This window comes from Onychomys torridus, chromosome 12, assembly GCF_903995425.1.
Source record: "Onychomys torridus chromosome 12, mOncTor1.1, whole genome shotgun sequence".
Lineage (NCBI taxonomy): Eukaryota > Metazoa > Chordata > Mammalia > Rodentia > Cricetidae > Onychomys > Onychomys torridus.
The window spans coordinates 1,578,516-1,594,340 of NC_050454.1; the positions used below are offsets into that span (position 1 = coordinate 1,578,516).

General features: G+C 48.9%; 1 protein-coding gene across 5 annotated transcripts in view; it reads left to right on the forward strand.

The window, feature by feature from the left end:
• LOC118593700 (endothelin-converting enzyme 2) overlaps positions 1-15,825 on the forward strand; it is a 34,373-nt gene that overhangs the window by 15,305 nt on the left and 3,243 nt on the right. The window contains exons 2-14 of one of the 5 annotated variants that reach the window (XM_036203155.1): positions 2,029-2,159; positions 3,696-3,773; positions 4,117-4,252; positions 4,436-4,651; positions 5,579-5,703; positions 5,805-5,951; positions 6,101-6,166; positions 10,311-10,499; positions 11,450-11,592; positions 11,957-12,071; positions 13,280-13,390; positions 15,272-15,370; positions 15,470-15,547. In XM_036203155.1, the coding sequence (XP_036059048.1) occupies positions 3,696-3,773; positions 4,117-4,252; positions 4,436-4,651; positions 5,579-5,703; positions 5,805-5,951; positions 6,101-6,166; positions 10,311-10,499; positions 11,450-11,592; positions 11,957-12,071; positions 13,280-13,390; positions 15,272-15,370; positions 15,470-15,547 (1,503 nt within the window). In that variant the 5' untranslated portion in view covers positions 2,029-2,159. Of the gene's footprint in view, positions 1-2,028; positions 2,160-2,789; positions 2,901-3,074; positions 3,394-3,695; positions 3,774-4,116; positions 4,253-4,435; positions 4,652-5,578; positions 5,704-5,804; positions 5,952-6,100; positions 6,167-10,310; positions 10,500-11,449; positions 11,593-11,956; positions 12,072-13,279; positions 13,391-15,271; positions 15,371-15,469; positions 15,548-15,825 lie in introns of those variants that run through there. The other 4 variants (XM_036203156.1, XM_036203154.1, XM_036203152.1 and 1 more) reach the window with 4 other exon arrangements.

Below are 15,825 nucleotides of genomic sequence, written 5' to 3' on the forward strand. Positions count from 1 at the left end.
TATGAACCCATGAGGGCCACTCCGTTCAAACCAATGCAAACTGAAGCGCTGTATATACCCGATGGTTTGGGTTTCCCGTCCCTTCCTTGTTTTTCAGTTGCTGGGAATTGAACCCAGGGCCTTACACATGCTAGCAAGTGCTCCACAACTGAACTGTATCCCCAGTCATCTTTCTCCTTTTGGTTGTAACAAGGGTCTTACCAAGTTGCTCAGGGTGCTCAGGCAGGCCATTATATATTTGTTATCCTTCTGGTTCTGAGTAGCTGGGACTGCAGACCTGTACCACCAGGTCTGACTCATTCTGTTTTTGTTTCTCCTTCTTCCTTTCCTTTTCTTCTGGGTCTCATATATCCTAGCCTGGCCACAAACTCACTGTATAACTGAGGATGTCCTTGAATGAATAGTCTTCCTGCTTCCACCTTCCAGGCATAGGCATATGCCACCTCACCTGATTTTTTTTTTTTTTTTTTTTTAGCTGAGGATCGAACCCAGGGCCTTGCGCTTGCTGGACAAGTGCTCTACCACTGAGCTAAGTCCCCAACCCCCACCTGATTTTTTAGTGCTGAGTTTTCTTTCATCTGGTTTTGGAAGGGAGATAGAGCAGTGAATGTTGTGATGCCATGTCACCATTAGAGTGAGCCTGAGGGGCTGGAGAGATGGCTCAGAGGTTAAGAGCACTGGCTGTTTTCCAGAGGACCCAGGTTCAACTCCCAGCACCCACATGGCAGCTCACAACTGTCTGTAATTCCAGTTCCAGGGGATCTGGCACCTTCATACAGATGTACATACATGTAGGCAAAACACAAATTCACATAAAATAAAAACAAATAAATTGTTAGAGTGAGCCTGAACAAGCTAAAGACTTGTCCCAAGTAGATCGCTGCTTCAGACTGCAGTATGGCAAGATGTGAAAACTTGTTGCTTAGGGAACCCCTGACTAACCTAGCCTGCTCCACCATCAGAGAAATAGAGCATGCTACCTTCAGGCTAACTAGTCCTACTTACTCTAGTTATAGGGCTTAAATGATAATAATAATAATTAAAATACCAGGGCATAGTGGTGCGCACTTAGATCCAGTACTCAGGAGGCAGAGGCAGGAAGATCACTGAAAGCTGTAGACCAGCCCTGGCTGCCTAGTGAGACCCTGTCTCAAAATAGACATCATACATACATACATACATACATACATACATACATACATAAATAAATAAAAATCAGCCAGGTCTGTTAAATTCAGCTACTGGGGAGACTGAAGCAGAGGAATTGAAAGCTTATAGTCAGCTTAGACAATTTAGTGAAATTTTCCCTTAAAATGAAAATAGTAATTTTTTAAAAGACAGACTCAGTCATTATGTAGCCCTGGATGGCCTGGAATTCAATATGTAGACTAGACTGCCTTAAGTTCACATAGATACACCTACGTCTGCCTCCGGAGTGCTGGCATTAAAGGCGTGCATCACCATACTCAGCCAAAAATAATAGCCTTTATTTTAAACACCTCATCCCCCAAAACATTATTGAACTTTTATTTCACTTAAAATTTTTATTTGTTTATTTACTTATATTTTATGTACATGGATGTTTTGTCTGCATGTATGTCTGTGCAACATGTGCTTGCAATGCCTGTGGAGGCCAGAAGAGAGTGTTGGGTCACTTGGAACTTAAATTACTGAGGGGTGTGAGCCTTTATGTGGCTGCTGGGAATTGAACTCGGGTCTTCTAGAAGAGTAGCCAGTGCTCTTAACTGCTGAGCCATCAATCCAGCCTCAAAAATAATCCTTTAAAGTCCTCAAATAATATGGAGGTAGATTACCTATTAGCAGATACAGGGTCCTTTTTCAGTGCCTGAAAAAACCAGACTGAGTCATAATATACTCTTAATATACCATGCACTGTTTCATTTGATTCTAGAAACACACTTTGAGGTAGATCCTACTCTTCCATTTTACAGATGGGGAAGCTGGTCTGAATCCAGAATTGTTCATCCTAACAGCAACACTGTTTTTGTCTTGTTTGAGAACATGCAGTTTGGGGATGAAAATGTGCCTCAGAAAGTAGCCCAGCAGTTCTCAGCTGAACCCATTCATCATGCATCCTTTCTCAGCCACAAGAATATTCCACGCTGGAACCTCTTGCAACAAGATGTCTGAGAACTGAGGTGGGAATCAATAAATGATTAACCACTGCCACGACGTAAAGCTTCCTCAGATCAAATTCTTGTATTCTCTTGGTGAGGTTAGGGAGAAGATGAGGCGGTGACTCAGTGCCCCAGTTCCCTCCCCAGCACTGTAAAAAACATGAGGCACTCCTTGGTACAACAGACTGTCACCCTCCCCTGCCTGTTTAAGGAATGACAATATGGAAGGCAGATGGCAGATGCATGGATGCCACACTGTTGCGTTTCAGTTAAATATTGCTTGGTGTTATTTTTTTTTCTTCTTTCTTGTAAACCTCCCAAATAAAATCGCTTGCCTTCCTGAGTTAGAAGTGTTAGCATGTCTTTTCTTTAAATATCTGTGCATGGCTGTTTTTTTCCCTGCCAATTTGTCACCATCTGTAACCCTCGCTTTATGAGATGATCTGATGACAGCAATTCTCTTGGAGAGTAAAAGTGCCATCTTGAAGCAATGTGTGAGAGTGACTTTAGTGTGAGCTCTGTGTATAGTGCATGCTGCCCTAACACTTGGTGTGTGCTCGTGTGTGTCCCCAGCGACACTGGGCTTTTGCATATATGCATTGTGAATCTTCAGTGCTGTTGCTGCTGAGTGTCTCTGTGTACACTTGTGCTTGGAGTCTGTGCGCTGCTGTACAGCCTGTGGACACCTGTAAAGGCGTGAACTGCCAGTGGCGTCTGTCTATGTGTGCCGGCTGTCAAAAGACCCCGCACACAGACTAGTAGGTAAAGAGGCTCTTCGCCAGGGCATGATTCCTCTATGATGTTTAAAAGTGTCGGAGAAGGCCTGCAATTTGGAGAGTTGGGTAAAGAATATTAGCAGAGATTGGGCCTCAACCAAAGGAAAGCAAATTACGGGTGGCCTGCCGGAGGGGCTCTCGGGCTTGCTTGCTGGAGAGCGGCGGGTGCGGGGAAGGCAACATCCACACCATCGGTCCCGGCGCCGCAGCTGGCGGGGAGCCGCGCGCGCTCCGCCCCTCCCCCTCGCTCCCACCCCCGGGCGCGCCGCTGGGTGGGGGAGACTTGAGAAAGCCGGGGCCGCGGCGGCCAAGCCAGGGGCTGCAGCAGTGGCTGTGATGGAGGGCTGCGCCGGGGCTCAGCGGGTGGCCTGGGCCGTAGTTCCTGGGCGGGTCAACCTCGCCCAGCCCTAAGGCGCCGCCGGGCCCTGCTCCACGCCACCATGAACGTCGCGCTGCATGAGCTGGGTGGCGGAGGCAGTGTGAGTGGTGGCCCTGGGCTCCAGGGGAGAGGGCCCGGGTGGAGAGGGCACGAAGTGTGGAGGGGAGGGTGTGAGTGAGCTGGCAGCACCTGGCAGGGACTCCGGCTTGCGGAGGATGGGGGCTTCATAGGCGGGTTAGAGAGGGATGATGTCAGAGGGGACCCCAGCCTGAGAGCCGGGCACCTGGGAAGGGCCCTCCCTGCAGGTAGGAGGAAGCTGGCCCAGCGACGGACAGCCGGGCAAGGCCTTGGGCAAAAGGCCTAGCTGCCTGACCTCAGTTGGCGCTCCTGAACTGTTTACAGATGGTGTTTGCTAAGCTTCGGGATGAAGAAGCACCGGAGACTCCGGTAGAAGGCAGGGCCACCCAGGACTCATTGGAGGTGGGCAAGGGGGTTCCCCCTTTCTCCTCAGGCCTTACCCCTGGTGGCGCCTGTCATAACCATGTGCTGCTCTGGGCTCTTCTGGTGGGTCATCTGCCCCAGTTTCCATTCCATCTCTGGCCTCTGCGCCAGGACTAGGGTGAGGTGATTCAAAGCCATGACGTTGCACAAATCAGGCTGCCCTTACTTCTTTGCTCATGGACCCCCAAGTTAACCCCACTAGCTGTTTGTTCCATGACTCTAGAAACGGGTTGTACCTTCATACCTTGATTTGATAGAAGGACTTCTGTGATCTTGAGTCCCTGCAATGCAGCTCAGTTGCTCCCTGTCCTGTGTTGCCCAGGTGGGGATCCAGAAGAGGACAAGAAGACTCTTTGGTTCACACACACAGCTGGAGCTGGTCTTGGCAGGCCTCTCTCTAGTGCTGGCTGCCCTTCTTTTGGGCTGCCTCGTGGCTCTGTGGGTGCAGTACCACAGAGGTAGGTGGGTCTGGGCCTGTTGGAGTCCTCATAGTTGTGGAGGCTAGAAATGGAAGAGCCTCTAAATATTTTTCTGGTTGGGGCTAGATTTCCCAACTTCCTGAAGTCCTTGCCTTCTCAAAACGTTTTCTTCTTCCATCCTGATTGACAGTCTCCTATCTTCCACCATGTCCCCTGCCACAGACCCAGCCCACAGCACCTGCCTCACAGAAGCCTGCATTCGAGTGGCTGGGAAAATCCTGGAGTCTCTGGACCGTGGGGTGAGCCCTTGTCAGGACTTTTATCAGTTCTCCTGTGGAGGCTGGATCAGAAGAAACCCTCTGCCCAATGGGCGTTCTCGATGGAACACCTTCAACAGCCTCTGGGACCAGAACCAGGCCATACTGAAGCACCTACTTGGTGAGTGATGCCTTCAGGAGTGCTGTGCCCGTCTTAGGCTTCATGGTCTAGCACTCAGTGGGTACTCAATAAATATCCACAAGTGAAGAACTAGGTGGATCATTCTGTGGTGCTCCTGAGGGAGAGTATGCAGAGGGCAGGAGCTCTCGATAACTGGAGATGGGTTACATGGGGGCAGACCTCTAAGAATAACAGAGGCTTCTTTGAGGGTCTCCACAAGCAGAGGAGGGAAAGCCCCGAATAACTCTCAGTCTTCATGGGTGCTGCACACCCTTAATCCCAGCACGGGAGGCAGAGGCAGGCAGATCTCTGAGTTTAAGGCCAGCCTGGTCTATGTAGTAAGTTCCAGGCCAATCAGGACTATATAGTGAGACTACTTCCAGACAGAGAGAGAGAGAGAAGAACCTGGCTTGCTAATGTATGCCAATGCCAATAATTCCAGTTACTCAGGAGACTGAGGCAGGGAGATTGGAAGGTCAAGGCCAGCCTGGGCAACTTATTAAGACCCTATTCTTTTTGGTTTGTTTGTTTGTTTTTTGTTTTTCGAGACAGGGTTTCTCTGTGTAGCTTTGCTCCTTTCCTGGATCTCACTCACAGAAATCCGCCTGCCTCTGCGCGCCCCCACGCATTCCCCCCCCCCAGTGCTGGGATTTAAAGGCGTGCGCCGCCGCCTGGCGACCCTATCTTTGACTTTACCAAAAATAGAAAGAGGACTGGGATTATAGCTCAGTGGGAGAACACATGCCTGGCATGTGAAAGGTCCTAAATTCAATCCCCAGTGCCACAAAATACACACACACACACACACACACACACACACACACACCCCACACGGGAGGGCAAGGAGAGGAATGAAGGCCAGAGGCTCCCCCGCAACAATTAATCTAACTGCTCGCTGGATCCTGTCCTGTGTTCTGCCCACTGCAGAGAATACCACTTTCAATTCCAGCAGTGAAGCTGAGTGGAAGACACGGCGCTTCTACCTGTCCTGCCTCCAGCTGGAGCGCATTGAGAAGCTAGGAGCCCAGCCACTTCGAGACCTCATTGACAAGGCAGGGGCCCTGGGTGGGCTTTGGGCAGGAAGGGCAGGACGTGGTCCAAGGAAGCTCTGAGAATCCCTGGACCCGAGATTTCATGTATGCTCTCTACTCAGATCGGTGGCTGGAGCATCACAGGGCCTTGGGATGAGGACAACTTCATGGAAGTGCTAAAGGCAGTAGCCGGAACCTACAGAGCCACCCCCTTCTTCACCGTCTATGTCAGTGCCGATTCAAAGAGTTCCAACAGCAATGTCATCCAGGTGCCTAGCTGGGAAAGGGTGGGGACTCATGGAACCTTTGCCAAGCAAGCCAAGACTCCCCTCTCCTCCGACAGGCGGGCTGAATACCCATCCCCCATGCCCAGGAGTTTAAAGTGGGAGAGACTAACTTTTACCTGTTGCTGTTGCAGGTGGACCAGTCTGGGCTTTTCCTGCCCTCTCGAGATTACTACCTAAATAGAACTGCCAATGAGAAAGTAAGGCACCACCTAGAACTTCTATCCCCACCCCTTGCTGAGCTGGCTAATCCCTACACACCTTCCTCTCTGCCTAGGCTCAGAGTGGGGAAGGCGAACCTGGCAAGCAGGCTATCCTTTATTCGTCTCTTCTCTCCTTTCTTCAATTCTCTTCCTCCGTCTCTTCATTCCTCCCTTCCTTTCTTCCTATTATTCTTCCAAGAAATGTTTTTTCTTTCTTTTTGTGGTGCTGGGAATCAAACCCAGGGCCTCACACATGCTAGGCAAGCACTCTACCATTGAGCTACATCCCCAGCCCTGGGAAGACATTTCATGGGTCCCTACTATATGCCAGAATCTCTGGAGATGTCAGTTTCAGAGTCACTGCTACAGGAAGTTTTTTGGTATCAATAGGTTTGTGGATCTAAGGGTCTGAGAACAAGGTTCAAAAGGTCTCTAGGACTTAGGCCAGAGGCAGGCATCCAGGAGTTCCCTTATGAGATCACATTTGAGTCAGGCCCCTATAAAAGCAAAGAAGTGGGCCAGCACCATGGCTCAGCAGGTAAAGGCACTTGCTGTCAAGCCAGATGATGTGAGTTCAATCCCCAGGACCCATGATGGAAGGAGAGGACTGTCTTCTCTAAGATTTCCTTTTACCTCTACACTCATGCAAACACACGCACGCGCACACACACACACACACACCACAAATAAATAACTAGATGTAATTTTGGAAAAAGACTACAAAGGCTCATCAGAGGTCATCCTATGTAGAGATAGGTTACACAGGTGTTCGAAGGAAGAAGGCTTAGTGTGTTTGGACCATGAGTAAGGGTCCAGGGAGCAACAGAGGACCTTCTGCATAGAGAGGATGTGTTGAACAAAATGTTGAAGCCACAGAGGCCAGATGTGTTTGGAATGTGACAAGAAGTATGGTTTGGTGAGATGTGCCGCTGAGCACACAGGAGGCTAGAAGGAGGTCGGTGACTGGTTATGGAGAAGGATTTGAATGCGTCAAGATTTATTCTGCAGCCCAAGGGTCACTTCTAGGTTCCAGAACAGGGATAGAGGGATGAGGTTAGCAGTGCCTTGGAAAGCCAGTTTGTCTGGAGGTAAGAAGAAGATGCAGGGGAGGGAGCCTGGAGCCCAGAGATGAGAGTCTCTGCAGTACCTGGACTTTGAGTCAGTGACGGCCCAGGTGCCGGAGGGGCAGAGTAAGTGCTGAGCTGAGATTGCAAGACGTATCACGCTAGAACCATGGCATGCTATTTACCTGATGTCAGAAGAGGAAAGAAGTAAAGATGATTGCAGTTATAAGGCTGAGTGATAGTGGAATGGAGTAGGGCTTAGGGATCAGTGGTATCTGTAGAAGAATCAGCCTGGACAACTTGGGGACCAGGAGACAGTGTGATGTCACAGGACAGGGAGCGACTTTGAAATCAGACCTGGATTTCAAGTTCAACTCTCCTGCTTGTTGTAATTGATTGGTGTCTCTGAGGCTGGTTTCTTGTCTGTAAAAAGGGAAGCATAGGTTCGAGGTGTGGGGTACCAGCCGATGCTCCTGTGTGGAACAGAGAGCATGGGGGAGTCTCCCATTTTAGACCTATGAGTTTGAGGAACGTGGGCACCCTCTGTGAGAGAGGTCCGTAGGCAGCTACGGAAGTTGGTGGAGCGCTGGAGAGGACAGTGTGAAGGGAGCCAGAAGCTCAGGGCTTCTCCTTTAACATAGGGAGAAAGGAGGCAATGCTTGGGTGTCAAGTGCTGTGGAAGAAAGGGTGACCAGCTGGAGAGTCCTTGTCCCTCCGCCATGCCTTTGTTCACATTGCCTGGACTTCTCAGTCAGACCCTGCTCTAGACATGTGTGGGTAAGACTGCCGCTCTCCCCTCAGGGCGGAGAGAATAGGCAGCCTCGCATGATGCTGTTTTGGTCACAGGCATTATTAGGACAACCACAGAGAAGATACTCAAGGCCCTCAACTTGATTCCAACTGGAAACTAGCCCTGGATGAGGGGGAAGGTAGGCTGAGACTGAGGAGGGGCCCACAGAGGAAGCACTTCAGACAGGTTCTCAGGACGGAAGGTGGACAGCTTGTTGACAGACTGAAGGAATGAGGAAATGAAGTGGGGGAAGGTGATCCCGTCTTCTGGACAAATATGTAGGTCTAATTTAGAATTTAGGAACCTTTTTTTTGAGCTAAGATCTTATAGTATTCCATGCTGGTCTTAACTCCTGGACTTTAGTGATTTTATTGCCCCAGCCTCCTGAGTGCTAGGACCACACACTCACACATTACCTGTAGTGGCAAATTTAGGCTTTATCCCAAAAGAAGAGAAGTGGGTCCCTGGAAAGATGACCCGGCAGATACAGGTTTCGACTCCCGGGTCCCACAAGATGGCATGAGAGAACCAACTCTCAGGAGCTATCCTCTCCCCTGACTTGAGTAGCAGGCCATGCCTGCATACATGCTTGTGTGTGTGTGTGTGTGTGTGTGTGTGTGTGTGTGTGTGTGTGCAGAGTGCAGGGAAGAGCCATGTAGGCCATCGCTTTGGAAAGGCCTCACGTTTGATTCTTACTGCAGCATTGGGTTCCTTAAGTGGAAAGCCTCTTGCACTGGCTGAGACAGGATGAAAACTAGGGTGGGAGAATTCAAGAAAGTCTCAGAACTAAGTCTTAAGCTGAGGACAAGGAGGTGGGGAGAGAAAAGTACACACACGTGCCAGGTCCGTGACTGGGCTAACTGTGTCCCGTCCCCGCCCCCCCCCCCCCAGCAGCTAGGATGGGGGACGGAGTGATACTCTTCTGACACCAGGAACAACAGAGTGGAGAAAAGGAGAAAGTTTGTAGTATAGAGAACGAATATCGTGGGGTGTGTGTTGGGGTGGAGGTGGCGCATGCCCTTAATTCCAGCACTCGGGAGGCAGAGGGAAGCGGATCTCTGAGAGTTCGAGGCCAGCCTGGGCTACAGAGTGAGTTCTAGGACAGCCAGGGTTACACAGTGAAACCTTGTCTCAAAAGGTCAAAACAACAATAACAACAAAAGAATGAATATCAAGGGACCAAAAACTTTTCAGTGAAGAAAAAAGATGGCCTTTAGCATTAAATGAGCCCAGGGGGGACTTCAATTCTGGAGTAGGAAGGAAAGTCAGCATGGTGGTGGTATACACCTGTAATTCTAACACTTGAAAGCAGAGGTAGGAGAGTCGTGAGTTCATACCACTCTGGGCTACATAGTGAGGTCTTGTCTTAAAAAGGGGATGGGAGGGGAACCACAGAGGTGGTTGCTGGCTAGAGGTGACCATCTATCTCCATTTTTTCCCCCTTTCCTCCACAAATACTTAGTGAACTATCATAGGGAAGACATTGTACTTGAACCCAAGATTCCAGTGGCGAACAAGCAAACAAGCTTTGTCCTGATGGTGCCAGCCTGGCCTGAGGCAGGCCCAGGTAGTGCCCAGGCTTCCACATTCTGACCCTGTCAGGGGTAGTTTGTGATGGGAGTCCTTACCTCATCTCCTCAGGCTTGTTCCCTCTATGGAAATTGGAACTAATATGGATTTTATGGAGTTGCTATGAGGGTGTGGGGCAAGATGCATTATATGTAAATCCCTTAGCCATCTGGTCAGTGGATACATAATGTCCAGTGCTTTGTTTTTCTCTGTGCTTTCTCTCCCCCTGGATACAAGGGAGGATGAGAAAAGCACATCTGAGGCCTGTTAGGATGAGAGGTAAAAGGGAGGTGAAGGGCAGACCCCCCACAGGGTCCATGCAGCTGTTCAAGGAAAAGGGCATGGCTCCTGACAGACTGGGTAATTAGAAGGGCGATAGGAAATGAGAAGGCAAAGAACTATGGGAGTCCATCGGTTGGGTAAACATTTACAGGGGCCAGTTCTGTGCTTGGCCCTGATCCAGGCTCTTGGGATCCAGTGGCGAACAGCTGACAAAATTTGAACAGTGTCCACTGAGGGAAATAGATGATCCGTGCACAGGTAATTAAATAAGGCAAAGCAGACAGTGGTCAGCAATGGACCAGGAATTAAACAGAGCCACCAAGACTTCCATAAAGCATGTCAAGCCAAAGGAATGGTGGGAAGAGGGAAGGGCCTGAGCGGATCTTAGCTTTGGGCAGGACTTGTTCCTGGCTTTGAGGATGATGGGCCTTCACAGGTGCTTACTGCCTACCTGGACTACATGGAAGAGCTAGGCATGCTGCTGGGTGGACAGCCAGCCTCTACCCGGGAGCAGATGCAGCAAGTTCTGGAGCTGGAGACACAACTGGCTAACATCACTGTGCCCCAGGACCAGCGGCGTGATGAAGAGAAGATCTATCATAAGATGAGCATCTCGGAGCTGCAGGTGGGGTAGGCGGGGGACTAGAGACGTTAGGGAGAGGCTAGCCCTTGATAAAGACCACCCCATCTCCTTATCTCCTGAGGCAGCCAGTGCTTTCCCTGCTTCCTGCTTTTGTGAGCTTTCCAGATGTGTGTCGCTATCCTGGAAAGAAAAATGGTCCACATTTTAAGCCATCTCTCTCTAGGCCACCCTTTAGTCTTTTTCTTTTCTTTTTTCTTTTTTTGGTTTTTCGAGACAGGGTTTCCCTGTGTAGCTTTGCGCGTTTCCTGGAACTCACTTGGTAGCCCAGGCTGGCCTGGAACTCACAGAGATCTGCCTGCCTCTTCCTCCTGAGTGCTGGGATTAAAGGCGTGCACCACCACCGCCCGGCCTAGTCTTTTTTTTTTGTTGACCAGGACTACATAAAGAGATTGTATTTAAAATGTTTAGCCAGATGTGGCAGTTCACATCTGTAACCCCAACACTTGGGAGACTGAGACAGGAGGATTTCTGTGAGTTCCAGGCCAACCTAGGCTACAGGTGTGAGACCCCATCTCAAGTAAGCAAGAAAATGGAAAAACAAATTGATGAGATATCTACAAAATAATCAGAATGTGTACGGAAATATCTCCTAATGCGCCTCCTGTGCCAGCCCCCTTTTGGTTGAATTATGGAAAGACTAGGGGAAGGGGATTCTAGAGAGACCAGGTATGTGGGACATGTTGGGGAAGTGGTGTTTTATCAATATTTGAATTTCTGTGCCCAAGCTGCATATCACACATAGTGGCTTTCCTTGTATAAGTGGTTAGGCTCCCAGACAGGCCTGGAAAATCATTTATTGGGGGGTCCCCAAGCAGCCAGTAACTGTTACTGTGGCAATGGGAAAGATGTCCAGGCTATAACAAATCAATGGGGAAAGAGTCTGTTGGGAGCTCAGTGGGAAGGCAGGGAGCCTGAGGAGTTTCTGCTTCCAGACTCTAGCGCCCTCCATGGACTGGCTGGAGTTCCTTTCTTTCTTGTTATCACCACTCGAGTTGGGTGACTCCGAGCCCGTGGTGGTGTATGGGACTGAGTATTTACAACAGGTGTCCGAGCTCATCAACCGCACAGAACCAAGGTGTGACTGGGGAACGGGAGGGGGCGGGGGAGGTACCAGTGGTGGAGGAGACTCGGGGCTCTGGAAATTTCTGGAAGGGCCAATCCCAGTGAATTGGCACACAGACTGAGTGATAAGGCCTGAACCTTCCAAACTTATCAGAACGTCTGTGGACTCTTCCCCTGGGCAGTTTCAGGGTGTCCATTTGTGACCTCTGTTCCCACACCTTGCTCCAAGCTGATTTCTGCAGGCATTTGTGTCCCAGAGAAAGCCTTTGGGGTCACACACCTCTCAGGACTCCTTGAGCCTGCATGGTCCTGGGGACTGGTTGGGGAGGGGGAAGGGTTCCACACATGTCTTTCCTTATTTTCTGGTATGGAAATAGCATCCTCAACAATTATCTAATTTGGAACCTGGTGCAGAAGACAACCTCAAGCCTTGACCAGCGCTTTGAGTCTGCGCAGGAGAAGCTGCTGGAGACCCTCTACGGCACCAAGAAGGTGGGCTCTGCTTCCTTTCTGAACAAACCTAGCTGGTGCTACCTGTCCACAGTGTGTCAGGAACATTTTCTTCTTGGTACATGATGAGCACATGGTATGGAACACAGATCGGAATCAAGCTGTCATAATTTCCGATCTTAGTTCCTTCATATTTTAGCCTATGGCACCTTGGGTATGTGAGCACATTGCTCTGGCTCCGTTTCCTCATCTGTTACAGGAATAAGTTTCAAGGCTGGCTTAAGTCAATATCCGCACGTGGTGTATGTAGATAGGCATTCAGCTTTGATGATGAGGATGGAGATGATCAAGTGTGTTCTTCATTTCAAGAGGCCTCCTTAAGTATAGGGAGTAAACCTGCTATCAAATGCATATATTTTGAAAGTATTAATTGTTCACAATGAGTGAAGAACCTTTGTACTATAAAGCTGAAACTGGGACAGGCACACTCTATGTGCGGGACAATGGGTAAGGTAACAGGACAATTTTCTCAGAAGATGCCCTGTGAGGAATAAACTCCTGAGAAAGCATGGGAGAAGGGCGTTCCAGGCATAAGAAATATACATGCAAATCCGCAGAGGCCCGGAGGAGCTTAGTGTGTTTTCAGGGGTTCTAGTAGGAGCTTGAGAACAGGGCTGCAGACTGAGTTTGGTAAGGTGGGCATGGGACGTCCATGGCAGTTATGTTAAGAAGTCTGACTATGCCCGGGCGGCAATGGCGCACACCTTTAATCCCAGCACTCGGGAGGCAGAGCCAGGTAGATCTCTGTGAGTTCGAGGCCAGCCTAGGCTACAGAGTGAGATCCAGGACAGGCACCTAAACTACACGGAGAAACCCCAAGTCCTACATGGTGGCTCCTTTAGGTCGTTTTCTGACCTTCACACTTGGACCATGGTAGGCCAGAATGTCTCCCATTCCAAATAAGTAAACATAAAAAAGAAACGTCTAAAACCCTAGAGAGACTATTAGGAACACAGTAGAGTGAGAACTGGGAATGGAGTGGACGGCATGCCTATTTTCTGCTGGAGCTTTGCCAGGTCGGCGTAGTTTGAGATATTGCCTTACCTGTCTCTGGAGTCTGAAGGAGAAATGGTACCCCAAGCCCAAGTATCTGTTGCCCAGTTGAGAGGCTTAGCCCCAGAGAAGGAGAGAAGCCTTCAGACTAGAGGTCAGTGCTCTCTCTGGAGATCTTACTCTTTGTCCCTTTACAGTCCTGTACGCCAAGGTGGCAGACCTGTATCTCCAACACAGATGATGCCCTTGGCTTTGCTCTGGGCTCGCTCTTTGTGAAGGCCACATTTGACCGACGAAGCAAGGAAATCGTGAGTCTTCAGGCTTCTAAAATTACCCTTTGATTTGTTTAAAAATCTGCTGGTCGTATGTGTGCATGCATACAAAAACTGGGAAGGGAGTTCACTAATCAGCAAATTGGGTGGTGGGATTATGGGGCATTGGGTTCCTTAAAGTTTTCTGTAATTGTACACATTATTATACTGGGTTTATGTTACCTATATAATTATCAAAAAAAATATTAAGAGATAATAATAGATATGCTTTAATATTAGATGTTTATGGGAGAGTTGTTTGTAGGAAGAAATGGAACAAGCTTTAATGTCCAATCATGGAGTAAAAGAAAATAAATGATAGGATGGAATATGATTCCACTTTTATTTTATTTTTTAATTAATTAATTTTTTTATATGAATTAGTGGTTTGCCTGAATGTATGTCTGTGTGAGAGTGTCAGATCCTGGAGTTACAGACAGTTGTTAGCTGCCATGTGGGTGCTGGGAATTGAACCTGGGTCCCCTAGATGAGTAGCCAGTGCTCCCAACCACTGAGCCATCAACCCAGCCCTATGATTCCACTTTTAAACTGAAGATAGATTATTTATTTATAGGGTTGGGGATTTAGCTCAGGGGTAGAGCGCAAGGCCCTGGGTTCGATCCTCAGCTCAAAAAAATATATATATATATATTTGTTTGTTTGTTTTTGTTTTTTGAGACAGGGTTTCTTTGTGTAGCTCTGACTGTCCTGAAACTCACTCTATAGATCAGGCTGGCCATGAACTCAGAGATCCACCTGCCTCTGCCCCCCCCCCCCCCACCCCCCACCTGAGTGCTGGGATTAAAGGCAGGCACCACCACCACCCAACTAGAATTTATTTTTTAAACTAAACAACTATGTCTGGCTTTCTTTTTTTGGTTAAAAAAAAAAAATGGGATGCCAGTACTGTGTCTGGAGCCCTTAACATGCTTGACAAGTTTGTTACCTCAAGCTAGAAACCCAACCATGAGCTGAGGCTGGCCTGATATGCACTATTGTAGACCAGGCTAGCCTCAGACTTGTGACAGGTCCTTCTGCCTCTGCTTCCCACACCTGGTGTAGTGATACATTTTAAAGCAGGACAAAAGTAGAATGTAAAAAATATATACAGATTGCATAACACAGCTCCATATTTTGTATTACTTTCTGGGCTAGCAGCTGTGTGATGAGATTACAAATGTTTGATTTTCTTCTATTTTCTTTTCTTTTTCTTTTTTTGGTTTTTCAAGACAGGGTTTCTCTGTAGCTTTGGAGCCTGTCCTGGACTAGCTTTGTGGACCAGGCTGGCCTCGAACTCAGAGATCCACCTGGCTCTGCTGAGTGCTGGGATTACAGGCATGTGCTGCCGCTGCCGCCGCCGCCGCCACCACCACCACCTGGCTTCTTTTTTCAGTACAAATGGTGTTCATGCATTTTTTTCAGAACCAGATAAAGATCAATGTAGTATCTTAAGCTATGATATTAACTTGCTTAACTGCCAATTCGAATGTTTATTTAATTAATTAGAAAAAAGTGGCTGGGTGGTGGTGGCACACGACTTTAATCCCAGCACTGGGGGGAGGGGAGGGGAGAGACGACAGAGGCAGGGGTAATCTCTGTGAGTTCGAGGCCAGCCTGGTCTACAGGACAGGCACCAAAACTACACAGAGAAACCCTGTCTTGAAAAACCAAAACCAAACAAACAAACAAAAAAAGAAAAAGAAAAGAAAAAAGCCTACCTACCATGACAATACCACTACTGTCCCCAGTAGTGTCACCTCCCTGCTGGGCAGCCTTTCTTCAGGAGTCTTCATAGTCCCATGACTATGACTATAGACCCAGACGACGCCTGAGGGTGGAGGAAAGCGGGGGAGGCTGACCTGTGACCTTCTCCCCCAGGCCGAGGGCATGATCAGCGAGATCCGGTCTGCTTTTGAGGAGACCCTGGGAGAGCTGGTTTGGATGGATGAGAAGACCCGGCTGGCCGCCAAGGAGAAAGTGAGCCATGGCTGTGTTTGGGGCGCCATCTTGAGGTGGTAGTGGAGGATACAGTTTTGCTGGGCACAGGGAGGGAAACCCTTAACGCGGTCTCTTCAGGCAGATGCCATCTATGATATGATTGGTTTCCCTGACTTCATCTTGGAGCCCAAAGAGCTGGATGATGTTTATGATGGGGTGAGTACTTCTGTCCACAGCACTAACCTTCAGAATCATGGGCCGTTGTCCCCCGGCCGCAGTAATCGAAGTTCAAGCACTCCTCAGTAATTAGACTGCTTAAGTACGGGTTCTGGCCGGATGCGGGCCAGATGGTAGTAGGATACAGCGTTAATGAGTGCAGGGATTTGGAGCTCAGACTAACTGGATCATGTTCTTACTCTGTAATCTTGGACAGGATGTCTTTAGGCCTCAGTTTCATCTGTAATATGGGGCTTTACTAATATTCACCTCACAGG